At 44.9% G+C, this 27,060-nt stretch overlaps 1 protein-coding gene across 4 annotated transcripts in view; it reads right to left on the bottom strand.

Moving 5' to 3' along the window:
- The window catches only part of BBS9 (Bardet-Biedl syndrome 9), a 1,749,160-nt gene that overhangs the window by 378,275 nt on the left and 1,343,825 nt on the right, over window positions 1-27,060 (bottom strand). Inside the window, exon 21 of one of the 4 annotated variants that reach the window (XM_069215487.1) lies at window positions 18,135-18,313. The exons of the other annotated variants lie outside the window; for them this stretch is intronic. Coding sequence (XP_069071588.1) covers window positions 18,273-18,313 — 41 coding nt within the window. The 3' untranslated portion in view covers window positions 18,135-18,272. Of the gene's footprint in view, window positions 1-18,134; window positions 18,314-27,060 lie in introns of those variants that run through there. 4 annotated transcript variants of the gene reach the window in all.

The following is a 27,060-nucleotide window of genomic DNA, read 5'->3' as shown; positions in this document are numbered from 1 at the left end:
ACCCTGTTGACTATTTTGAATGAAACGCTTGATTGTTCGATGATCACGCTTCAGAAGCTTTGCAATTTTAAGAGTGCTGCATCCCTCTGCAAGATATCTCACTATTTTTGACTTTTCTGAGCCTGTCAAGTCCTTATTTTGACCCATTTTGCCAAAGGAAAGGAAGTTGCCTAATAATTATGCACACCTGATATAGGGTGTTGATGTCATTAGACCACACCCCTTCTCATTACAGAGATGCACATCACCTAATATGCTTAATTGGTAGTAGGCTTTCGAGCCTATACAGCTTGGAGTAAGACAACATGCATAAAGAGGATGATGTGGTCAAAATACTAATTTGCCTAATAATTCTGCACTCCCTGTATGTTTAGTTAAGAATAGTAAATCTACACTTAGCTATATATGCTTATTTACATAATACTGTGGTAGTCCATATTTCGGCCACAATATTCTGGCAGAATGATAAAAAAAACGTGATATTCTGGTGAAATTCCAACCCACTTGGTCCAGATATACTACTTAAGTTGATATCACTGTCCTCACAACAGTATTCTCCCATATCATCACAATACAGGAACCTTCAGTTCTAAAAAGAACTAACCAAAGACAGTGTAGATAAACCATCACAGCCTGAATTATAGTGAGGGCAAACTGTCTTTGTTTTCACCACGGCACACCCTAAAGTAGGTGGTCTAGCTCACACTAGGACTGTGTGTCTGATTACAAAACGTGCAGTTTGTAGTAAGGGCACAAATGTGAACAGTGAATCAGTGAAAGGCAGGCTGACTATTGGAAGCCACCACTCAGCCTTTTACTGTTGATGGCAACCCAGCCTCCTTTGACAGGTGAGCAAGAATTTGGTATTGATAATAAGATGTGTTAAAAAGTTTGTTCAATCTGTAATTGGAAGTCTAGCCAAAGTTTACATGCTAACTGGGCTAAACGGCTTTTGCATCGCCTGATGTTCTGTGTGAGAATTCATTGGAGATATTGGATGGTGCGAGTTCTTGATATCCATCTGTGACCATACAATACATAGTGCCCCGAACTTGTTACGGGCGTTTCTGCCCACTTTTTGGTGCTGCCAGGGCAATGAGATATTTTATTACACAAGGGGCTTTAGATACTTGTTTGGCCAGTTCTGTATTGTTGATTTCGCAGGCACTCATCTTGTAACTGTGTATTTACAAAGGGACGTTCTTTTATTTACATTTGGAAGTGGCCCCATGCACATGAGAAAGTCCTTTGCCATAATATAGTCATGGCATAGTCAGGGGCTAACAGTCCATCAGGAGGCAGACTGATTATGCACCCATATGAGGTGGTGCACAGTCAGTGCACCCACTGAGGATGCCTATTTTGTAGGCTACAAAAGATGCCCCAGGCATCCCCAAAGGAGGGTGCAGACACAACTGTATCCACCTGCGAGAAAATTATCAAGTATTCTCCACTTGCTACAGGTCAAAAACAACATTAGAATTCGGTCTGTGATTGCATCATCGAAACTAGGTTGAGACGGTATTGAACCTGATTGGCCCTGTTATGTGACATCAGTAAAACATGAGTACAACATAGATATATATGCATAGCATAAAATAATAGACATAATACTTTTTAATGTTTAATGGCAGAACCATTTGTGAGATGCAGTTTTAGCAGATCAACATCACAACAAAACTGCTTCTCTGTTTGCAAAAAATATACGCCATTATCACTAAAAAGGCTGATGATTCTTGCGTGAACATAAATTGGGCACCACCCGTGGTAAAAGTATTGCATTATTGTCTCTGAAAAGCACTAAATAAAGAGGCAAAACGGCTTCGTTCTACTCTTCTCTCAATACTAACAGTTGGGAAAAGCACCACCAGTATTAAAAGATTGCCTTAACTAATACATAATGAGAGAAGGGTCCAATGTTCTTCTTGCTGCAACTATTGCTACTTTTGGGCCCAATAGCAGTATGGATTCAAATGATGCTCACAAGAAGTGCATTTTGAGAAATAAGAAGGGGTCCCATGTAAAACGATTCAAAAGCAAAACATACCAGAAAAATATGTCCCTATAATCACATCTAATTACAACCAAGATGGCGTTGAGAGAGTAAGGAACTCTTTGAAAAGTTAATTTTGTCCTACTAAACATATTTGTAGGGTGGCAAGGGAAAAGCTATGCTGCCTCAATACTTGTGATTTATCGAAATGCAGGTAGGAAGCTTTAAACTCAAGGTTCTCTTGCATTCTTATGAGAAAGCTGTACACCTGCTGAACTAAATTTTGGTTCAAAGCAATGAATGTGTAAAACCTATAAAAAGTCATGGAAATCGGGGTGGGGTTAGCAATAGAAGTTTATTGATAGAGAACATGCTGTTGATTTAACAATTGTGTTATTCTTGTTATTCCCTTGTTATTCTAAAGAGGTTTCTGAAGACTTCTAGAACAAGTAAACAAGTGGTCCATGCTCTTATCCAACAAAGGTATTAATCAATATATAGAAACCAAAGAGTTACTTAGGAGAAGTATATCAGATCCATGCATGAGCAATTCATCCAGCCCAGGATTATTTTCTGGTACTAGGATTCAATGTAAATATTGGACTGGAAATACTACGGGTCAGGGAAACTGGCAAGCACCACTATCTCTTAATTAAATAGAGTAGACCCATGCCTTCATAAGGTTAGGAGGGGTTGGAGGATTGTTTTAGGATTCTGGAAACAATACACTATGTCAACATGGCTAGCTCTAAGAAACAGCGCAATACTAAATATTAACCCCAAATTCAGTGTTTCAGTAAGCAGCTCCCCTTGTTCAGGCAATAGGTCTATTCCCCACAAGCAGGGCTGACCCAGGCTCGGCTCGGGGTCTAACTCGCTCATTTCACTGTATCCTCAGGTTCTGCTGTAACTCCATTCATCTTTCCGCTTCTTTAGAGGGGGACGAACATTTTCGTTCTGCTTCTGTAGGCGATGCCAAAACATGGCATGATGTCAGTCGGCACACCCCTTTCTTGGTCTTCAGAAAGGCTCAGATAACACAGCACTGTTGCTGAGGTCTATTTCTAATCTATAGGTGAACGTGTCGAATACTAGCACCGCCAGCTCACTCAGTCATCCTTCAGGGGTCGACAGTTCATTGGCATATATTTAAATACAATTTACTCCTCACATATCATTATCAAATGACCAGGCAGCAGTAGTAAGGTGTAGGAAGCAAACTATTAAAAATTAGTCTCGTTTACACCTTTAAGTGTGAAGCCCTGACAAAAGCTTTAAACTGCTGCCTTTGTTATACTTCCCACCCAGCTCGTTAGGCTGTGTTTTCTGCTGCATAACAATGTTAGATGTTCACTATCCATTTAAAGTCAATTATTGTACTGTTACATAGGCGCGACCGAGTGAATTGTTTTAAGAGCTTAAAATACAAATTTACTGTGTTTTTCTAATAAATGAAAGAGAAAGTGTTTAGCTAATGATGCGGTATAAATGCATAAAAATGAATATTTGCATATCTTTGAAAGAAAGTGACACATTCATGAACTCGTAACTGTGTTTTTTTTTGCGAAATATGTTGCTTTTCTAAACATAGGAAGCATTTTGTACTTTTCTAATATCAAGTGTAATGTAGCCGTGAAACATGCGTGTTTGGAAAGGGAGCCCAAGGACGGCAGATAATCGAGTGAGTGCTTTGAGGGTTTGTCAGGGCTATGCAATTCCATCTTGTCCGAAAAGGTTGCAGTTTCCTTGTGGGCCTTATGATATCTGCTGGCAGAGACCCCAGTGATTTGAGGGGGGACAGGACCACATTTACATAAAAAATAACAGCTGAAAAATCGTGTTGGATAGGGAACTCTCTTTACCTCCTGAAAAAAGCAGTGTTCTGTCCAAATAAAGTAAGCACCCTAAAGTTCTTAATCCCTCAAATATTCCAAATAATTTAATTTTGGTTTGAACATTGTAACGAAAATGCACATGACGTTCAACCCCCGGAAAATACTGTCAATGTTTTTTTTTTTTTTTTTACAAACCCTCAAAATTCATGACAATCAGCAACATCACCAGCTTCGGAGATAATCCTAATTTACCTAAAAATGCATTTAGATATTTTTTCACTGATAGATAGCTCATGCTTGTTTGGTTGCTTTCCCTTTGGTGCGATTCTTATCTTTTTGTTATGTCTCAACAAGGCTTACCATTTGTTTAAGGAAGGCAGCACCTGCAGCAGCACATAGTAGTTGCGATGTGATTATTGTCTGCTGCATTCAAGGAATTGACCAAAAGGGATTCATTTAATACAGATAAAGGGTGATAACTGGGTTAAAGGAAGTCTGCAAAATGATTAACAGGTTGAAGAACCGCTCTAAATTAGAAGTACATGACATATAGTAACTTTGTACATTTATCAGGGTACAATTATACATACTACAAAACACGTCACTGATATATTCTTGATTACTCATAATGAAAATAAACAAGACATCCAGATTAACCTCTTCTCCCAGAGTCCCCACTGTAACACTAGCCAGGAGAAAGGCTTCCAGGGGAAATGACCCAGAAGAAAAAATAATCTCCAGATAAAAAAAATGTAAAATTCAGATTGAAGGAGGGGCGCAGTCCCAACAGAACTATGAAATCCTTGACTATATCAAGAGAACAATTTCTACTTTCTCCTGCCAAATGAGGAGAATAAGGCTAAATATAAAACACAGAAGAAGAAAGGGGACGAGTTCATGACAAAACCAGGCTAATACTCACACAGTACATTAATTGAGTCTGTATGTTGTGAGTTTCAATATCATTTACATCTCATTTGATGCAATCAAGGGACCCCAAACCATAGGGTAGCTTTTACTCAACCCTCAGAAACAGTTTTGTAATGTATGAAAATAGATACTATATACTATAGTGGTTTTCTCTTGCAGGAATTATCGGGCATGGGAAACTAAAACGATTTTAAACTAAAAAAAAGTCCCCCTCAACTGATTCCTCCTAAAGGATACCTCATGCAAAAGGAAGACATTTTGGACGCTGTAGCTCAAAGGACTATCCACCCCAAGATCAGTTATCTGTAAGATCGAGACAATTTTCCATCAATTGACGACACAGAAAAATACAAAGTTAACTAGGCTTATTGGACAGCCTACACAAATGGTTTCCATGCTCAATTTTTCATCTCTTCTTTCCCATGACACAGGAGAACTCAAACCTAAATTAGCTCCGCACCCTACAAAGGTGAATGCCAAAAGGACCATAGTAAATATGTAAGTTTATGGGCATTCCTAAACTTATCCTTGTCACTTTTGCACCCTGTAATTGGTGTAACTCCTCTTCTAGGGAAAGGATCACCTACACATTTGTTGGGGTGTATTGGGAAAGCGTTTCTTCACATGGCAATATGTTTTCCTTCAATCAATCAATCAATCAATTTATTTGTAAAGCGCGCTACATACCCGTGAGGGTTTCAAGCCGCTAAGGGGGGGGGGGGGGGCTGCTGCTACTGCTCGAAAAGCCAGGTCTTGAGGAGTTTTCTGAAGGCAAGCAGGTCATGGGTCTGTCTTAGGTCAGGCGGGAGGGTGTTCCAGGTCTTGGCAGCGAGGTAAGAGAACGATCTGCCGCCGGAGGATCTGCGCCAGATGCGGGGGATGGAGGCGAGGTTGGCGGAGCGGAGTTGCCGGGTGCGGGTGTAGAAGCTGAGTCTGCTGTTCAGGTAGGTTGGTCCGGTGTTGTGGAGTGCTTTGTGTGCGTGGGTGAGGAGCTTGAAGGTGATCCTCTTGTTGACGGGGAGCCAGTGAAGGTCTCTTAGGTGGGGGGTGATGTGGTTGTGGAGAGGGATGTTGAGGATGAGTCGGGCGGAGGCGTTTTGGATGCGTTGGAGGCGTTGTAGGTGTTTGGATGGGATACCGGCATAGAGGACGTAGCCGTAGTCGAGTCTGCTGCTGACGAGGGCCTGGGTTACTGTTTTTCTTGTTTCTGTTGGGATCCATTTGTAGACTATGCAAAGCATGCAGAGGGTGTTGTAGCAGGAGGAGGAGGCGGCGTTCACCTGCTTTGACATGGAGAGGGATGAGCCGAGGATGAAGCCGAGGTTTCGTGCGCTGTCGGTAGGTGTCGGTGGGGGTCCCAACGAGGCCGGCCACCATGAGTCGTCCCAGGCGGAGGGGGTGGGCCCAAGGATGAGAACCTCTGTTTTGTCCGAGTTCAGTTTTAGCCGGCTGTCTCTCATCCAGTCGGCGATGGCTTTCAGTCCCTCGTTGAGGTTGGTTTTGGCGGTGTGTGGGTCCTTGGTGAGGGAAAGGATGAGTTGGGTGTCATCGGCGTAGGAGATGATGTTGAGGTGGTGCTGACGGGCCACTTGTGAGAGGGGGGCTATGTAGATGTTGAACAGCGTCAGGCTGAGTGACGAGCCCTGGGGTACGCCGCAGATGATGTTGTAGGCCTTGGATTGGAACGGGGGAGGCGGACTCTTTGGGTTCTGCCGACGAGGAAGGATGCGGTCCATTTGAGGGCCAGGTCTTGGATTCCTGCTTTGAGGAGGTGGATTTTCAGAGTGTGGTGACAGACAGTGTCAAAGGCGGCCGACAGGTCTAGGAGGATGAGGGCTGATGTTTCTCCATTGTCGAGGTGGCTTCTGATGTCATCTGTGGCGGCGAGGAGGGCAGTTTCGGTGCTGTGGTTTCGTCTTAAGCCAGACTGGGAGGGGTCAAGGATGTTGTTGTCTTCGAGGTACCGAGTGAGCTGGGTGTTGATGATTTTCTCAATGACCTTTGCTGGGAAAGGGAGCAGGGAGATGGGCCAGAAGTTCTTTAGGTCCTTTGGGTCCGCCTTTGGTTTTTTGAGAAGAGCGTTGATTTCAGCGTGTTTCCAGCTTTCCAGGAATCTTGCAGTCTCGAAGGAGATGTCGATGACTCTCCGTAGGTGTGGTGCGATGGCTGCGTCTGCTTTGTTAAAGATGTGGTGTGGGCAGGGGTCTGATGGTGATCCGGAGTGGATGGAATTCATGCTCTTGCGGGTTTCGTCGTTGCTGATGCTGGTCCAGGAGGTCAGTCAGCTGGAGTGGGTGGAGTTTGTGGAGGGCGGAGTAGGAGTGTCCGAAGTGTGAAGGGAGTTGAAGCTGTCGTGGATGTCAGTGATTTTTCAGTGGAAGGCAGTGGCTAGGGCATCGCATAGTTCTTGGGAGGGGGTGATGTCGTTGACAGTGGCGCTTGGGCTGGAGAGTTCTTTTACGATGTTGAAAAGTTCTTTGCAGTCGTGGGTGTTGTTTTCTAGGCGGGTTTTGAAGGAGGATCTTTTTGCTAGCCTGTTGAGTTGGTGATGTTGGTGTGTAGCATCCTTGAGTGCCGTGTGGTTGTTTGGAGTGCGTTCGAGTAGCCATAATTGCTTGAGTTTCCGGCAGTGGCGTTTGGAGGCTTGGAGGTCGTCGGTGAACCAGGTGGCTTTTTTGTTGACATGGTTGTTGGAGGGTTTTCTGAGTGAAGCAAGGCGGTCGGCGCAGTCGTCGATCCATATCTTGAGGTTGTGTGCAGCGATGTCAGGGTCAGTGGGGTTGGCGGGCGGTTTCTGGGCTAGGGCGTTGGTTAGTTGATCTTCGGTGACTTTGCCCCAGCGTCGGCGGGGTGGTTGTTCGGTGAGGTGGTGTTCTGTTTGTTTCTTGAAGGTGAAATGGATACAGTGGTGGTCGGTCCAGTAGAGTTCGTGGTGTGATTGAAGGAGACGTGGTTGCTTGTGGAGAAGATGGGGTCGAGAGTGTGACCGGCTGTGTTGGTGGGTGTGTTGACGAGCTGTGTGAAGCCGAGGTTGGAGAGGTTTTCGGTCAGGGTGGTGGAGCTGTTGTCATTGTTGTTTTCGAGTTGAAAGTTCAGGTCCCTGAGGAGGATGTAGTCCGTGGAGGTGAGTGCGTGGGTGCTGGCCAGGTCAGCGATGGAGTTGCTGAACGGTGCCCTGGGTCCTGGAGGTCTATAGATGAGTGTTCCTCTGAGCGTGGTGTTGGGGTCAGTGTGGACTTGAAAGTGTAGGAGTTCGGCGGAGCTGAAGGAGTTGTCCAGGATGGTCTTGACTTCGAGGGTGGCTTTGTGGACAATGACTATACCCCCTCCGGTTCTGTTGGTGCGGTCCTTATGTTAAAAAAAAGAAAAAGTGTTGCTTGCACAGGGTGAGCCCCCTGTGCCACTTTCTCTGGTATAAAAAAAACTCATTCCAGGGGGACTAGGACCCTGTGGAGCAGTCACACAACAAGTCCCAGTAGTTCATCTGGAAACCTGTACCTATCATAGCTTTCCAGATATCCCTGTGGGCATGTTTATAAATAATATAAAGTAGTAAGTCTGCATCTACACATAGACATATATCTGTGGGAGCATAATTTCTACTTTTTTTGTGAATGAGCTCCAGTACTGTATGCTTTACATCATTTATAAATCCTCTAAGATTATTAAAATTGTTTATGGTCCTTTAAAAAAAATAACAATAAATCCCATAGCAGACGAAGAAGAAACAAAGATTTGTGAGGTGTCTCCTTAGACATAAGAGATGTCTCCTTAGTCAGGAAGCCTGGAGAAATTAAAAGAATGTCAGACGAGCTATCTTCTTCCATTTGGAATTTCGACAGACTTTGGAACAAAGGTGGGATAAGTCCTCAAGACCAACTTGTATGATTGGGAAAAGTGAAAGGTTCTGATGTCCAAATATCTAATTTATGCTACTGGCTAATGTTTTTGCCGCCAACAATGAAGTCCGCCATGGAAGAACCTAGTCACATGAGACAAATTACTTAAATGGTTTATAAATCGAAACCATGTTAAGGTCCCACAAAACCACGGGCCATATATTTTAGTGGCTGTGGAAAATAACTCCCATAGTCTGATCTGACGGCCCCAAGTTAAGAGATTCAGGTGTACACTTGCACCACTGTTACAGTCAGATGACACAACAGAGATAATCAAATGAGCAAGGTTAAGCAGGGTGAAGTCTTCTCTCAGTGCCTTCTCTGGCATAATCACAGCCAGTTCTTCTTGTAATGAGCATTGGTGAAGGACTTCACAACAGCCACTAGGGCATGAAAGTTCTATGTGAAGAGTGCTATGTGTACAAATGTTAGTTGACAGAAACTATAGACTTAAGTTTAGGAGTAGCATGAAAATGACAGCACTCTTCTTTCCTCCAAAGTCAGGTTGTCCCCCCTCTGTGGGAGAGAAAGGTAGTTTTTCCAAAGTAGAGAGAATAGAAAAAAGGAAACAAACGATGGGTTAGGATAATACCCAGAGCAACTGCCAGAGGATAGACAAATTGAAAACATTCCTACCATCACCTTTTGTGTGTTTAATCTACGCCTTAAAAGGCAAGAGTAAGCCCAGACAGAGGTTCTGTGCTCACTGTGTCACTGGAACCAAGCTGTACCATCTGATGAGCCATAATCCGGGCAAAACTGGTCCTACGTTACTTGTGTTCCAGTTAAGGGAGGGCATGGCCTGGCAGGCCAGACTGGACTGTTCTTACTGGAGCAGGGTCCAGATTGATTTGCATGTGGCTGGGTCAAAACTGAAATGGCATGGTAAGCAAAAGAAGGATGGGCTGAGATGCTACCCTGAGTGAGTACCAGTGGTTAGACAAATTGCAAGCATTCCACCTATCACATTTTGTGTGTTTGATGTACACCCTAAGTGGCAAGATTACATCTAGATATGGGTTCCGTGCTCACTGTTACCCTGGAACCAAGCTACACCTGACTGCTGAGCGTTACTCCAGGGAACCCCGGTCTTGGGTTGCTTGTGTTCCAATTCAAGGAGCTGGCCTGGCAGCTCAGGCTGGACTGTTTCTATTGGAGGAGGGTCAAGACAGATTTGCATAAAGCTGGGTATAAAATGAAATGGCATGGTGAGCAACAGAAGGATGGTTTGAGATGCTATCCGAGTGACTGCAAGTAAAACAAGTAGTAGGCATTCCTCTCATCATCTTTGGTGCATCTAAGGTATTCCCTAAGAGACAATAGTATGCCTAGACATGGGTTCCATGTTCACTGTACCACCGGAACCAGACTATACCCCACTGATGAGCCTTACTCAGGGCAAATCCGGTTCATAATAAATAGACCCAATGTCAATCTATAAATCTTAATATGTTCTGGTGGACCCTTAATGTAAAAAGAAATAAAATGAGGTTTCTAAGACTCGATCATGTTCGACGTACTTACAGTTTCTTGATGAATCACTCTCAGGATTGAGCCTACCAATGCAAAAGGGTTTTAAATTAGGGATGGACACAACTCGCAGAGTTTCACGCACTGGAATACTGCGGAGTTACATAAAAACTCTGGGAGATTTCACGGAGTTCGCCAATGGGTGGAAAATATGCAGCTCGATCTGCTCACACTGCAATTTAGCACCGGTACCATGGGCAGGTCTGAATAATCAGTGTGAATGCCATTACATATGGCACAAGAGGGCAGGCGCATTCAAGTTGATTTTGCTGCCAATCGAGTAGAAAGTCTACCTGAGCGTGAGCTCTTTGACACTGTCCACTTGTGATCACCCGCCTTTGACAGAGGACGTCAAATCTCACTTGCGCTCACATTTTCGAAGCCTTGTGGGAGAGAAATTCCGACACACGGCATTTGCCAGAATTTAGACGGAACTCCGTGTTAAAGAGTAACATGGAGTGACAAAAATTCCACCAATTCCGCAGGCAAAATGAAAAATTCCACCCACCCCTATTTTAAATAACTTGTTTGGCAGAAGGTTTAGACTTGGGATATTTCTCACCTTTGAGAACCAAATCATAGAACCTAAGGATTCCTTTATGAACAAGTCATTGATCGTATTCTGATGTGAGTCACACTCATTTACTAACCACACTTTATGTTATCAACACAAGTTTGGACTTTCCTCATGGTCACGGCCTTAGAAAAAAATGGTTTGTAGGTATGGCAGACGAGGCGTACCAGGTTTCACTTAATATTTTTGCTTCTATATTGTATTTCTGGGCAAGCTATCCTTGAGTTACTGCTCTCCAGAAAAATGTAAATCTCTTTGGATGCTTTCATACCTTACTGCCAGCTCTTTCTTGTGTTTTTATCCTTTTTGATTTTTATAACGGTGTTTTATTTAAGTTTCCAGTCATGTACTTTGTCTACGGGAGCTTCATTATTAAGAGTCCGAAAGACATCTTTTTAGGTCATGCTTACGAGATCTACTGTGAAAAATGACAATACATACAGTATGCTTTGGGTTGACTTAATGCTTAACATTGGTTGGCCTTCTTGTCACTCTTGTTTGCTTACTTCTTATTTAATGGCTTCTCTTCCTCCTCTTGTGATTGTCCCTACCCTTGAGCCTAGCTTTTTTACCACCCCTTTAATTGGATGACTAGTATCCATACAGTGCTCACATTGAAGGAGCCGTATTTTCTTTTACTTTTACCATACCATGGCAGTGCACAAGTTTTCTTTCTCTCCTCCTCAATACAGTTTTCACCGCCACATTCTATTGGATCCTCATCCTCACCACCCCTTCTTTATCTAGTGCTTCTATCACCCTTCCCAGTCTGGATTTGTTTACTTATTTTTTAATCCCCATACTGCCTCAAAGCTAGTCCATTGTTTACTTTGCTTTTTTTTAAACGTTCTTTTTTTATGCTGTGCGTCTTTTTCATACTGTAAGAGTGTGCATGCATGGTGAAGCATAAGCACGTAGACATCATTGTGCTGCACCGAAGTAGAGTTATGACATATGCATACATGCATGATAATTCATGCTCGTATAATCATTATTTTGTTATTTCTATTTTACTTTTGCCAATACAGTTGAGCACATTCAGGGTTGAACCAAGTGAAGTTTTGAAATCTTGATCATGCGTCAGGGAAGAGATACAGTGCTCCGCTGCCTTTTGGCTAGGACTACATTGTCAAATACAACAGGCATACATTCTGATGTAATGGGCTCTGATACTGAGCACTAGATGTTTGACACAAAGTTGTCTTTTTCTATGGTTTGCCTGGCCACAGTCTCCTCTTGTGTTCACTGTTTTTACAAACAGATACTGTCCCTAAGAGTCCTGGCTCCTTTTGAAAGGAAGCACTCGGAGAAGTCTCCTTGGCTAACATTCTCTTATCCCACATTTTGGTCTGTGCGTAATATTGATTTCAACTTCATTACATTTTTGGGCTACTCTGATTCCTTACATTTGCCACGGAATGAAGTACTCAGTGGTTTCTGATTGATCTCTCACCAAATAACTTCTGTCTCTTAGAAGTGGTGCCAGATCTCCAAGGGTATAGATATAGTCACCCATTCAGTTTTCTGCACTCGAGCTGAAATGATGGGGTTATTGGGCTGTTTTGGGGAACTGTATTTAAGGCACATAATATGCCTCCTCTTGCACAAAATTCAGACAGAAAATTATATTACAGAAGGTGGATGTCGGGTGCGTTCACTGCACTTCTTTATTCTTCCAGGGGTTCATTGATGCCACTACATTTGAAGAACCTTTGCATTAAAAATTCATCAAAAATATGTCGAAGGAGTCTCGTGTAAGTTAATTAGCTCATTCTAGCAGAGCTCTGAGGCAAGGGCTTTAAACATTTTCAAAATGTTCACTTTTGTTTCTGGTGCAAACATGTTCAAAATTATAATGTTGATTCCAAGATTCAGGATTAGAACAACATCTTCAGCTTATTCACTCATTTATGAAACAAAAGTAATTCTAGCACAACTTGCTTTAAGACCTCCTGCCTTTCTTCCTCTTTGGTAGTGCGATGAAGGTATTATGCACTATGTGTATCGTAATCCCTTTAATTGCAGTGATTGGTCTCCCAAATTTTGCAAGAAATATTCTAAGAGGGCCATTCATTTCTACTTAGATCCTAAACCAGCTTCCAAAATTTCAAGAGGTCATCTGTAACAGTACTCTAGCCGCCCCAGTGTGCCCATCACTGACCAAGGCCTGTCAGATATCGCATGTGTTGGAATTGCCACCACATCTCTTTCTAGCAAGTCTCTGCTGTGGAGGGTCCCATCCTGCTCCGGGGCATTTGATTTCTTGATCGTGGCAAAGAAGCCTTTTTTTAGTGTAAATCATAGGCTTGCTTATCTTTCAGTCCCACAGCTCCCTTCATGTTTTGTGCCCACGGTAGCCCCAATTGTGTTATCACTGCATGTTTCAATGAAGGACGGCGGGGTAGAAAATAGTCCATCTGGAATTGCTTACGTCAGAGTGTCACTCAGACGTCCATGGCTAACAAAGCATAGTCATTTGCCATGACTAATAGGCGGCTGAGTATTTTATTACTGGACAGCACCGGTGCACTTGCAAATAGAAGACATCTAGTTAGAGGGTTTTGACTGAAATCTAAGCCAAATGTCTGAAATACACTACGTTAAAGTTAAGCCTTTGTATTTAGGTTCTGTGAAACATGTTTTCAGCTATGTTAACCGCTTAACTACGGTGCATGATCCACTGCAGTACCTTGGGAGGGCGGTGGAATCGCCGGTTCATCTACGGCAATTCTTTTTCAATTCCTTTTGGTGTTTACATCAAAAGGATTTACTTTAAAAAAAAATAAAGTTGCAGTGTGAGAGACAAGCTTCTCTCCTGTCCTGAGTTTATTATTATCTCAGCTTGGTATTACGCACAGAGTGTGCAGTATGCTGACCTCACACTGACTGAAAGTGAATTCAGTCAGTGCCATTAGCTGCTAACTGATTTCATTTTGATTCAGAAATGTGTAGCTTTCCGATATTCACCCTTAAGTTTCATAACTGTTTCAACCACAAACTGCAAGTAGGTAGAAACTACAAAAATAGGAAAATTCGATTACCACATAGACAAATGCAATGTAAAATTGTTTTTGTTTTACAATTCTGCTTCTTCCTGAAAGTTGGGAGAGGCTGATCTTAGCACAGCAAACCATTATTGATGCCATATTTAGGGGGGAAAAAACTATTTGCACCACAGGTCTTTTTCCCATTTTCCCCAAAAATATTTGCTACATTCTGACTATTTTCTCAGTTGCCTTCGGAGAATCCACAAACTCTGGGTACCTTGAGAATCCACAATATAGGGGGGAAAAGATGCAAATTTGGCCTCAATATGTTTTGTGGAAAATAATTTTAAAGGCTTAAGTGCAAAGTGCCCCAAACATGAAAAAGAGGTGTCAGCACTGGAAGGAGGGGCAACATTGCCCGTTTATCCCATCAGGCATTTCCATGGTTGCCTGAAGATTTTGGAGCCCAGTTTTTGAAGGGAGAGAACCACTTCTGGCACCTCTGTCACTTTCTCCATCTTTCTCATATAATTCAGCAGGCATAGCCACTACTTTGGGAGAGAGAGAGAGGAAAGCCGCCAGGGAGGAAACAGAGCAAGGAGGGAGAGGAGAAAAAGAAAGACAAGAGAGGAGGACATGAGCAGGGATGGTTTGAATAGTTTTGTCTAGATTGTTTTTTGTTCTCAGTATGGCCTTGGCAGTTGAGGGAGGGCCTTGGCAGATAATGTTGTTAACGAGTAGGCTACCAAGTCTAATTTCGTGCATTAAGGGAAACTCCAGATCACAAAGTACGAAAATCATCCAGCTTATATTTGCTGAACTCCCGAAAGTAAAAAAAAAAACGGTTTATCAGCAGACAAACTGCATGTTTGGAACAATCTTTCAAGTGCATTTGTGGCCCTGAAAAAATAATACAGGGTGCACTTAACCCTATGAGTGCGGGTGTCGGCTACCTCCCTGGTGTGGGTCACAAGCAGTGGCCGACACCAGGGAGGGGGTTGAAAAATCCTCCTGTGCGTTGCGACAGCGCACTGATGCCACAAGCTGTTTTCCCCACCAAGCGGGGTAAGGCCGCTTCCTGCTCCGGTGGGGAAAACGGGCCACAACAGACCTCCCCACTGTTTGGAAAGGCCTCATTTGAAAGGGGAGATTTTCCCTTTTCAAACAAGGCCGTCCTGAGACGGTTCCCTGATCCAGGGCCAGGAAACACCACTAGGATAGGACAATGGCGCAGACTCTGGGAGTGATTTTTCTGACAACTCCTCTTCCAGTGATTCTGAGCGAGGTGATGAGGACAGTTCTGCTGTCCCTTCGCAAGCACAGTCTGTGCAGCAGGACAATAGCGGGTTAGCCCAACCCAGAGAGCACGTGCATGTGGCGGCAAGCACAGAGAGAGTCCTCTCTTGGGAACTCCCCAATTTAGTTCAGCCCCAAATTCCCCCACCCCAATCGTATTGTGGAGACATCAAAATTATCTATTACAAAACAACCTGGTTTTGTAAGGCAGGCACCTGCGTTTTTTGGTCCCAGGCTTGGTGGGCATCTAGGGAACTGGACACCCGAGGGAGTCCACTGAGGTGTGACTTGTGTGGATTCCGCAAAGTTTTCTTACCCTGAATACCCTGCAACGGTAAAATGTTGAATAAAAACTTTATTTTTTGTTGCATTCCTGTCACACAAACTACAGGAGTATGCTGGGATCCACCACAAAATTCCTACCACCCAGTGTTTCCTCAGCTGTCCAGATAAAAACTCTAGCCCACTTGAGTGCCTGTACCTAATGCCTGCGTCAGGAATGGATCACCCCAGGGTCAACAGTTGCCCTCATGTAAGGAATAACACTGACCATTGAGTGATCCATTCCTGACACGGGCACTAGGCCTACCTACACAAGTGAAGTACCATTTTTATAGTGAGACTTGGGGGAATGCTGAGTGGAAGGAAAATTGTGGCTCCCCTCAGATTCCAGAAATTTCAATCAACAAAATGTGAGGGAAAAGTATTTTTGGGCCAAATGTTGAGGTTTGCAAAAGATTCTGGGCAACATAACCTGGTGAGAGCACACAAGTTACCCCATCCTAGGTTCCCGTAGGTGTCTAGTTTTCAGAAATGTACAGGGTTGGTACATTTCCCTAGGTACCAGCTGAGCTAGAGACCAAAATCGACAGCTAGGCACTTTGCAAAAACACATCCGTTTTCTTTGGGACAATGTGTTGTGTCCACGTTGTGTTTTGAGGCATTTCTTGTTGCGAACACTAGGCCTACCCACACAAGTGAGGTACTCTTTTTATCGGGGAATGCTGGGTGGAAGGAAGTTTGTGGCTCCTCTCACATTCCAGAATTTTGCAGCCCGAAATCTGTGGGAAAAGTTTTCTTTTTTCCAAACTTTGAAGTTTGCAAATGATTCTGGGAAACAGAACCTGGTGAGAGCCCCACAAGTCACCCCCATTTTGAATTCCCCTAAATGTCTAGTTTTCAAAAATATATAGGTTTGCTAGGTTTCCCTAGGTGCCAAATGAGCTAGAGGCGAGAATCCACAGCTAGGCACTTTGCAAAAAAACAGGACAGTTTTTTGGGGAAAAATGTGATGTGTCCATGTTGTGTTTTTGGGCATTTCCTGTCGCGGGCACTAGTCCTACCCACACAAGTGAGGTACCATTTTTATCGGGAGACTTCAGGGAATGCTGGGTGGAAGGAAGTTTCGGCTCCTCTCAGATTTCAGAACTTTGCAGAACCGAAATCTGAGGGAAAAGTGTTTCTTGCCACATTTTGAGGTTTCCAAAGGATTCTGGGTAACAGAACCTGGTGAGAGCCCCACAGGTCATCCCTTCCTTGATTCCCCCAGGTATCCAGTTTTCAGAAATGCACAGGTTTGGTAGGTTTCCCTAGGTGCCGGCTTAGCTAGAAGCCAAAATCCACAGCTAGGCACTTTCCAAAAAAAACATCAGATTTCAATGTAAAAATGTGATGTGTTCATGTTGCGTTTCCTGTCGCGGGCAGTAGGCCTACCCACACATGTGAGGTACCATTTTTATCAGGAGACTTGGGGAACACAGAACAGAAGAACATGTGTTATTGCCCCTTGTCTTTCTCTACATTTTTTCCTTCCAAATGTAAGACTGTGCGTAAAAAAGAAGTCTATTTGAGAAATGCCCTGTAATTCACATGCTAGTATGGGGACTCCGGAATTCAGAGATGTGCAAATAACCACTGCTTCTCAACACCTTATCTTGTGCCCATTTTGGAAATACAAAGGTTTCCTTGATACCCATTTTTCACTCTTTATATTTCATCAAATGAATTGCTGTATAGCCAGTATACAATGAAAACCCACTGCAAGGTGCAGCTCTTTTATTGGTTCCGGGCACCTAGGATTTTTGATGAACCTACAAGCCCTATAAATCCCCGCAACAAGAAGAGTCCAGCAGACGTAACAATATATTGCTTTAAAAAATCTGCCATAGCTAAGTTATAGAAGAAAACGTGGATAGAAATGGCTTTTTTTTCACCTCAATGTCATTTTTTTATTTTAGCAGTTACTTTCTGCAGGAAAACCTTGAAGGATGTACATGAATGACCCCTTGCTGAATTCAAAATGTTGTCAACTTTTCAGAAATGTTTAGCTGTCCGGGAACCAGCATTGGTTTCATACCCATTTCTGCCACTAACTAGAAGGAGGCTGAAAGCACAAATAATTGTAAAAATGGGATATGACCCTGTAAAGTGGCAAAATTGTGCTGACAAATGTGGTTTTCTGATTCAAGGCTGCCTGTTCTTGAAAGCTGGGAAGATGGTGATTTTAGCACTGCAAACCCTTTGTTGAGGCCGTTTTCAGGGGAAAAAACACATGCTTTCTTCTGCAGCCCTTTTGTCCCATTTTTCTGAAAAAAAAGAAATATTAGCTGTATTTTGGCTAATTTCTTGGTCTCCTCCAGGGTAACCAACAAACTCTGGGTACCTTTAGAATCCGTACGATGTTGGAAAGGATGCAAATTTGGTGTGGATAGCTTATGTGGACAAAAAGTTATGAAGGCCTAAGCGCGAACTACCCCAAATAGCCAAAGAAAGGGCTCAGCACTGGGGGGAAGGAAAGGCCCAGCAGCTAATGGGTTAAATTCTGCTGGTTTTCAAACTTTTGTAGCGGAAGTGAGATTTAAGCTATTACACATGACAGACTTTATTTTTTTAACTGTATACTTTAGAGCACAACTAAAAGCAAAATAACATTTAAGTACAAAATCTATGTTTATTTATTGTATGAACACCTCTATTAAATATGATAGAGAAAAAAAGGTCCAAGACAGCTCTCTCTTTGATAGAATGAAATGACAAAATGTGCTCATTTGATATATTTTCCGTCATTGGTCCTTCTGCCCAAAACATGCGTCTTCCAAAGGTACTGATCTGTAGCACTGCTTGGGGTTGAGCAAGGAGGTAACCTGGATATTCAAACGCCAAGATGTGGGCTTTTAGTTCCAGTGCTCAAAGAAACTGAGCAATTTTCTGAAAAGGGAGCAATGAATGTTACAAACAGTCCTGTGGCTCGGGAGATTGTAAAGGCATTCCTAAAACCAAAACAAAAACAAAAAAATGAGTGAGGAGGACAGTTCAACAATATTTCTCTAAGAGAGGACACAAAAGAAAGGGCTGAAAATCGAAAGGACGCCACCACCAAAAAAGTTTGAGAAATAAGAAAAAATGCATTTCAAGGGCAGCAGCATGGTCCAGACGTGAAAAGAATGAGAAATAATATGTTAGCTCCAGTTGACAGTAGTAATTCTTGTTCATTGGTAGCTGATGACACTTTCGTCTTTCTTGCTACCTTTAACTGCAATTGCAGCACCATTTTATATGTCCTCCAATTCGTTAGTGAACAAACTAAAGCAATTAGCAAAAAAAGGTGCACACTGAGTCTCAAATTACTCAACGATTCAAGTTATAAAGGAAAATGTCACTAACCTGTTAAAGCAGACTCACTGAAACACATGGACTATACTAAACTTCATTTCCAGCATACAGGGGGTAGATAGGGAAGGGGCTAGCATTGTCCCAAGAGGGTTCTTAGACACTGGATCTATACCTATGGGAAATCTACTAATAATGCTGCTTGACAAATGTCTAGGCAGAGTTTATGTAACATATGGGAGTTTTACCTGTTACTGGTAAATTTGGCATTATCGGTGATGTCACTTTCAGGACAATAGTGCTTATGCAATGGATACACAAACGTTCAAGTGGAAGCCCAACAGAAGTACCGAATTCGGTCCAAGAATTAAGCAGCAAAACTGGCAACGTTATAAAGTGAACTAACACATATAGATTAATTCCAGTTTTCTAAATAGACATTATTTTTAGCTCAGAATGGAACTGGATTACTTAATGAGATGTCTGCTCAACCTGATGGGGGCACTTCAAGAGTATTTGAAATGTAAACATTAGTTCAATCAAAACTGGCAGTCACTGGTTTTTCTCTTCAGACATCCAAGTCAAGCAAGGACCTCATGATATCGGATATATAATTGTTTCCGTGTAGAAGTACTAAAAGATCACCAAGTTACCATCAACTACCCTGCTTTCAATTGAGACTACTGTAATGCACTTGCGTGTTATCCCATTATAATGCTTCAATAACTTGATCTAGCTAGCCATCTGTTTAGGAGCACCGAAATGTTTGCAACCCAAAGTCCTTCTCTTCCTCCCTCATGTGGCTTAATAATGATGGAAAGATATTTTGAAAGCCACAGATAAATCCTGGGTAAGTTTTAGGGGCGAAAATAAAATATTACAAGCATTTCTTTTCATATGCGTTAAATAACAATTCCATTGTTTATTTCCACGTTGCAATAATGTTGATGTAGTTTGATGAAAAAATTAGCAAGCAGTCTTTTCCTGCAATTTCAGATAAGCTGGCATTAACAAATTCTGCGTGCTTAAAACTCTTGGATGCTAAAGCATAGAGACAAACACTTAACATGTTTAAAAATGCTACAGGCATTACAGCCCCGTTAATATGGGTGGCAACCTCAAAAACGTTTTTTTTAATGCTATCCGACTTAAAGAAATTAAAAAATAACACATTTCAATTTTTATTTTTCTTAACTCTCACTAACCCACTGCAGAGTCATTTTTTGAACTTGTGATAACGACTGAAAAATCTTTTCTAATCGATTTTACAACCAAATGTTAAATTGACATAAGAACAGTCCTCCAGGAATTAAACTCATCCTCCTTTAGGTTTGTCAAATATTGGATGTGTCCTTACTAGATGAAAACATTTTGGCTGTCACAATAACCACTGGTCACTTTCAACAACATTTTCAAAGCAGTTGTGAATTTTTCAACTTTAAAGAAGGGAGCAAGATGGGCTTGGCTAAGTCACGAAATACGGTGGATGCTTGATTCCAGAGCTCTTCTCCTCACTGACTGAATCGTACAAGTTTCTTACCTTCGGTAACAAAATATCTGGTAGAGACATATTCTAGTTGCAGATTCCTTACCTTAGAATTTTCCCCAGGCGTCAGACTGGATCCGGAGATTTTTCTTCTAGCAATACCCTTGCATGTCGGTAGGTGGCGTTGGTCGACTCCGCAGGCGTCGTGGTCGCCGTGATGACGTCGGGAGTAGTACATAGACGCCGCCCTCGCGCAGTGACGTCAGTTTCTTTTAACGACTTTTCACTCCAGAGCGCAGAGCTGCTAAGAACACTGAGACTAGTGCACCAGAGCTAAGGACCTGAAAGGGGGAATCCCTGTCCCTAGAAATCAGTTCGCAATCGGGGAGGATGGGTGGGCGGTAAGGAATCTGCAACTAGAATATGTCTCTACCAGATATTTCGTTACTGAAGGTAAGTAACTTGTACATCTGATAGAGACTTCTAGTTACAGATTCCTTACCTTAGAATAGATACCCAAGCAATGCCATCCTCAGTGGTGGGCTGAGAACCAAGATCATACTAGAAAGTCCTGCAGGACCGAACGACCAAAATAGCCATTTTGACGGACCTGACTATCCAGGCAGTAATGCTTAGCAAACGTGTGCAGGGATGCCCACGTAGCTGCCTGGCAGATATCCAGGACAGGAACTCCACATGCTAACGCAGTGGAAGCAGCAGTTGCTCTGGTAGAATGAGCACGCAAGCCTTCAGGAGGTTGCTTCTTGGCCAAAGCAAAGCACATTTTGATGCAAAGAAGCACCCATCGAGAGATGGTACGCTTTTGCACTGCCTTCCCTTTTTTCCCACCCACATAGCCAACGAAGAGTTGATCATCCACCCGGAAATCTTTAGTACGATTGAGGTAGAACGCCAACGCTCTTTTTGGGTCCAGACGGTGGAGTCTCTCCTCCTCATGGGAAGGATGTGGGGCTGCTTAGAAGGTAGGCAAAGTGATGGACTGCCCTACATGAAAGGGTGTAACCGCCTTAGGAAGGAAGGAAGCTCTAGTGCACAACACTACTTTGTCAGGGTGCACAGACAAGTATGGAGGTTTTGAGGAAAGGGTCTGAAGCTCACTCACCCTGCGAGCAGAGGTGATAGCGACCAGAAAGACAGTTTTGAAGGTGAGAAGCCGTAAGGGACAATAATGCATTGGCTCAAAGGGGGTACACATCAAATAAGTAAATACAAGATTAAGGTACCACTGAGGCATGATAAATGGAGTGGGAGGAAATAAATGGGTGAGCCCTTTTAGGAACCTACTCACAATAGGAGATTTAAAGAGTGAGGGCTGATCAGGTAGCCTAAGAAAGGCCGAAACGGCAGATAAATACCCTTTACGGGTGCCCAGAGCAGAGCCCTGCTGGGCTAAAGAAAGAATGAACAGAAGAACTTCTGACAGAGGGGCAGAAAGGGGATCAACAGATTTTTTGGTACATCAGGCCATAAATGTATTCCAGTGACAGGCGTATACAGTTTTAGTCGATGGACGCATGGCTGGCAAGATAACATTGCAGACTTCGGGTGGAAGGGCAAAAGCCGTCAACTGTTGCCGCTCAATCTCCACGCATGAAGGCGGAGGTTGGACAGGTTAGAGTGAAGAACTGTTCACTGTTGCTGCAACAGAAGATCCGCCCGAAGAGGCAGTCTGAGTGGAGGATCGATGGACATGCTCAATAGCTCTGGATACCACACTCTTCGAGCCCAGTCCGGAGCCAACAAGATGACTTGGGCCCGGTCGTTCTTGATTTTCTTGAGAACTCTGGGCAGAAGAGGGATAAGTAGGAAGCCGTAAAGGAGGTCGAAGTTCCACTCGAGACGAAAAGCGTCTCTGAGCGAGTGCCGCCTTGGAAACTCCAACACGCAAAACAGCTGCGGAGGCAAACAGATCTAACCAAGGCTCTCCCCACTGCTGAAAGAGACCTTGCGCCACCTCCGGATGGAGACGCCATTCGTGATCAGCTGTGCATCGATGGCTGAGTTCATCTGCTCTGGCGTTGAGGGAGCCCGCCAGATGTTGAACCATCAGGGTAATGCCCTGATGTTCCAGCCATGTCCAGAGGCGTAGTGCCTCCTGACAAAGGGTCCAGGACCCTACTCCGCCCTGTTTGTTGGAGTACCACATGGCAGTATTGCCCGTGAGCACCTGCACTACTTTCCCTTTGAGAGAGGGAAGAAATGCTTATAATGCAAGCCTGATCGCCCGGAGCTCCAGCAGATTTATATGGAGCCCAGACTCCGCTGGAGACCAGAGGCCTCTGATCTCCGCCTCTCCCATGTGGCCACCCCAACCCAGAAGTGACGCATCTGTCACTATAGAGAGATCTGGTTGGGGAAGGGAGAGGGATCTGCCATGGACCCAATTTGGATTCGAAAGCCACCACTGCAGGTCTTTCGCAGTTCCCTCCGAGATCTGGACCAGGTCGGATAGATTCCCCTGATGCTCCACCCACTGGAACTTCAGGTCCCACTGCAGAGCCCACATATGCCATCTGGCATATGTTACTACCAGGATGCAGGAGGCCATGAGGCCCAGCAGCCTCAGAGTCAATCTCACCGAAACCCAAGACCAAGGACGAAAGATCGGAATCATAGCCTGAATGTCTTAGACACGTTTGTCAGGAGGATAAGCCCGAAACTGCACTGTGTCCAGAACTGCCCCGATAAAAGGGAGCGACTGAGAGGGAGTCAGGTGTGACTTCGGCACGTTGATAGTGAACCCCAGCGTGTGCAGGAGGTTCGCCGTAGTCTGAAGGTGGGAGACGACTTTCTGGGGCGAGTCCACCTTCAACAGCCAGTCGTCGAGGTAGGGGAAGACTGAAACCCCTAACCTGCACAGATGATCTGCAACCACTGCCATCACTTTTGTGAACACCCGAGGGGCGCTGGTAAGGCCAAGGGGGAGCACGGTAAACTGAAAGTGCTCGTGACCTACCACGAATCATAGGTAACGTCTGTGGGCAGGCAGGATGGGGATGTGGAAATAAGCATTCTGCAAATCCAACGCTACCATCCAGTCTACTGGGTCCAATGCAGACAGAACCTGAGCCAGGGTGAGCATTTTTAATTTCTTCTTCTTGAGGAAGTAGTTTAGGTCCCGAAGGTCTAGGATAGGACATAAGCCCTTGTACTTCTTTGGTATCAGAAAGTAGCGGGAATAACAACCACAACCTACTTCTGGCACAGGGACCTTTTCTATAGCTCCGTTTGCCAAGAAAGCCTTGACTTCCTGGCAGAGAAGCGCCAAATGATCCTCCGGAAGGTAATTGAAGGATGGTGGCATGTGTGGTGGTGCAGATTCGAAAGGGAGGGAGTAGCCCTTTCAAACAATCTGCAAAACCCACCCGTCCGTGGTGATATGTTCCCAGTGGGGCAGGTGATGGCGAATCCTGCCACCAACTGGACGGGAGTGAGGGGACGTACTAGGAGGGTTTGGAGGCTGCAGCGGGGGCAGAGGTGGACTGAACAGACCTCTGGTTCCCTGTCCCACGGCCAAGTGGGATTCCGCGTCCTTGGCCACGCATAGGCTGACCAGCGTGCGTGGCATGGTGGCTGTGTGGAGGACGTGACAGGGCGCCCCTTCCGTGTCCACGAAAGGGGCGAAAAGCGGACTGTGGTGGGCGAGGAGCCAAGGAAAGACCGAGGGATCGAGCCGTAGCCCGGGAATCCTTGAATCTCTCCAAGGCAGAGTCCGCTTTGTCTCCAAAGAGACAGGTGCCATCAAAGGGCATGTCAATGAGTGACTGTTGGACATCCCCCGAGAAAACCAGGCGTGGAGCCGTAAGGCCACTGTCGTAGCAACCGATCTGCCCAGAGAGTCTGCCGTATCCAGCCCACAACGGATTGTGAACTTTGCCTCGTCTCTCCTATCGTTCACTGCTTGGGAGACGATAGCACAGGCCTCCTCTGGTATCTGCGGCAGGACTTGAGCAACCGTATCAGTGGGTATAGTGGCCCAAAAGGCACGCGGTGTTCACAGACCGCAGCGCTAGACTGGAGGAAGAAAACCACATCTTGCCAAACTGATCCAGCCTTTTGGATTCCCTATCCGGGGGTGCGGAAGGGAACGCGCCTGAAGAAGAGGAAGCCTGGATAACAAGACTCTCAGACGTGGGGTATGGGACAGGAATTTAGGGTCGTTCAGAGCCGGCCAATGGCGGCGTGCGATAGTCCTATTCACAGGAGCCCCTGTGTTGGGTTTGGACCATGTACCCAAAAGGACATCGGTGAGGGCTTCATTGAAGTAGAAGCCCCAGGCTGAAGCACCTCCGTCAGGAGATTAGACCTGACCTCTACAGTAGGAAACTCAAGGCTGAGGACCTCAGCTGCCCTACTGACCACCACACCATAAGTTGAAAGAAAAGAACTGACGTCACTGCGCGAGGGCGGCGTCTATGTACTACTCCCGACATCACAGTGACCGCGACACCTACGACGCCTGCGGAGTCAACCGACGCCACCTACCAACGCGCAAGAGTATTGCTCAAAGAAAAATCTCCAGATCCAGTCTGACGCCTGGGGGAAAATTCTCAGGTAAGGAATCTGCAACTAAAAGTCTGTATCAGATAACACTGAATCATTGATGCTGCAAAGATCTAAACTGAGACGTAATGAGGGGGGACTCTCAGGCGCCCCAACAGCTGTGTGAGGCGAAAATTACTGGTTTAATTAGCTGTTGTACAGTGTTTGCCACTGATGCCCGGGCCCAAAATGGTGGCCTAGTGGAGCTGAGGGCACCCGACTTTCCCTGCAGCCTGTGTTGGGATTGCGGTGGGGCAGCACGTGTGGAAGTGGACCCCTGCCTGGAGGTATGCGTCAACGGGGTGCCATACAAAGCTGAGTAACTGGAGAGTGGCTGCCTTGACTGGCTCAGACAGGAGGTGGCAATCAGCCTTTCCTGGCATATACAAAGGAGCAGAGGTGGATGTTGACGAGTGGCGCAAGAGGTGGGGAGTGTTGAGTCGAGCTCATCTCCCCTTCCCGCACCTCAGTGGTTACAATACTGGACTTTGCTTCATGAAGGTCCAGAATGAACATCGTCTGGTTGCAACGGGAGGCCCTGTGACCAATGAGCTAGTGAAAGGCCACTGAGATGAGGAGCTTTGTTTGGGGCCTGTCTCAACTAGCCCGCCCTGGTGAATACAGTATTAGATCTTGCCGTGAATAAAGCCTCTCTGGCCACTCAGCTGATCTGAGCTATGAGAAGGGACCTAGCATGAGGGGAGAAGGACATCAGGGGCACAGAATGTGGATTTCGTTCAGCTCTATTTGCCACCATGTGGAGTTGATCCTAGGTGTGGCGAGGCACATGAACTGGTCTCACTGAGTAATGAGGGTGCACTAAACTTGTCTTCACTACAAGGGGAAGCTCTATGACCAGCAAAATGGTGAAAGGCCCTAAAGGTGAGGAACATTGTGTAGGACCTCTGTCCCCTACACTGCCCTGGTGATTACAATATTACATTTTGCCCAAACTGGCCTCCCTGAACACTCAGCTGACTGGAACACCAAGACCAGAGATGGCTTGAAGGTAGCGGGCAAGCAGGGGTGCTAACAATGTGGATTTCCTTTACCTCTATTGCTATCAGGTGGAGTTGGTCCTGGGTGTGAGGAGGCACGTGACCTGGCTTCATTAAGTGCACTGGGTATATTCCACTACAAGAACTGCAACCACCTACTGATCACCTATTGATGACCTACAGCGTAGATAAATTAATTAACAAAGTCATCAAGCTCTCAGACACGAACAGGGGCAGATGGTTGTGCACCAGTAAAATGCTAGCACACTAGTTTGACTATACACACTGTGGACATTGAGGCACTAAGCATGGGAAAGCAGGGACGGCTAAATAGAACAATGCATGAGACAAATGGTTGGGCAGCCCTGTGAGCGTGGGTGGCTGATTTCAATGGACCCTGCACATCCCAACTAGAGAAATCTAGCAAAATACTTCAAGTCATCCTGGAACCATGCACCTCAATGGAACAAAAATAAAATCGGTGCAGTGGCATGGGATGATGGGTTGCTTCATACTGACCGGGGAAACCTCTCAGACATCATGCTGACCACTGAAAAGTCTCAGACAGGGTTGGTGAAAAGGAGTCAACACTGGCTGGCAAGAGGCCATTGGTCTCAGATTTGCAACAAAAAATGGCTGATAAGCGGAAAGAGATACAAACCCTACATGACAGTGTGGAAGACGCTGAGCAAAGATACTGCTGCAATAACATTCTGGTAATAGGACTTCCTGAGAAGACTGCCAGCCCCTCCTCTGAACAGCATGTAAAGGACTGGATAATAGACAAGGTGACGTCAGGCATGCACGCAGTTCTTCTCAGTGGAAGAGACACATAGGGTGCCATTGCGACCTGTGCCCCACCCCCCAACACCCCAATGCTCCACTGCATCCCATGGTTGTGCACCTATTGAACTTTGGTGACAGAGACAACATCCTCCAACTGGCTCACAGACACAGCCCATGGCAAATAGAAGATCAAAGGATTCATATGTTTCCGGATTATATAACTCTGGTACAATGGAAATGATAGAGTATTCAAAAGGTTAAGCGAACACTGACATAGCTGGACGTCTCCCTTGGATTGCTCTTTCCAGTCAAGCTTAGAGCGGTTGCAAACAATAAGACTCATTTCTTTATTTCACTGGAAGAGGACTGGATATAACTTGAGGCATTAGGCAACTATACCACAGCTGAGCATGCCATGCTGGTCAAGGATCTACAGGCTTGCTAGACACTGCCTTTGCAGCCTCAACTCAGTGACTGACTTACTGGACAGGGGCTCAGACTCTTCGACTTCTGATGGTGTGCCATATTGTAACCCCCATGACTGCAGATGATATCCTGTGACCCTGCTGGAGGC

Source organism: Pleurodeles waltl, chromosome 2_1 (assembly GCF_031143425.1).
Source record: "Pleurodeles waltl isolate 20211129_DDA chromosome 2_1, aPleWal1.hap1.20221129, whole genome shotgun sequence".
Classification (NCBI taxonomy): domain Eukaryota; kingdom Metazoa; phylum Chordata; class Amphibia; order Caudata; family Salamandridae; genus Pleurodeles; species Pleurodeles waltl.
This window is presented reverse-complemented; position numbering and strand designations above follow the sequence as displayed.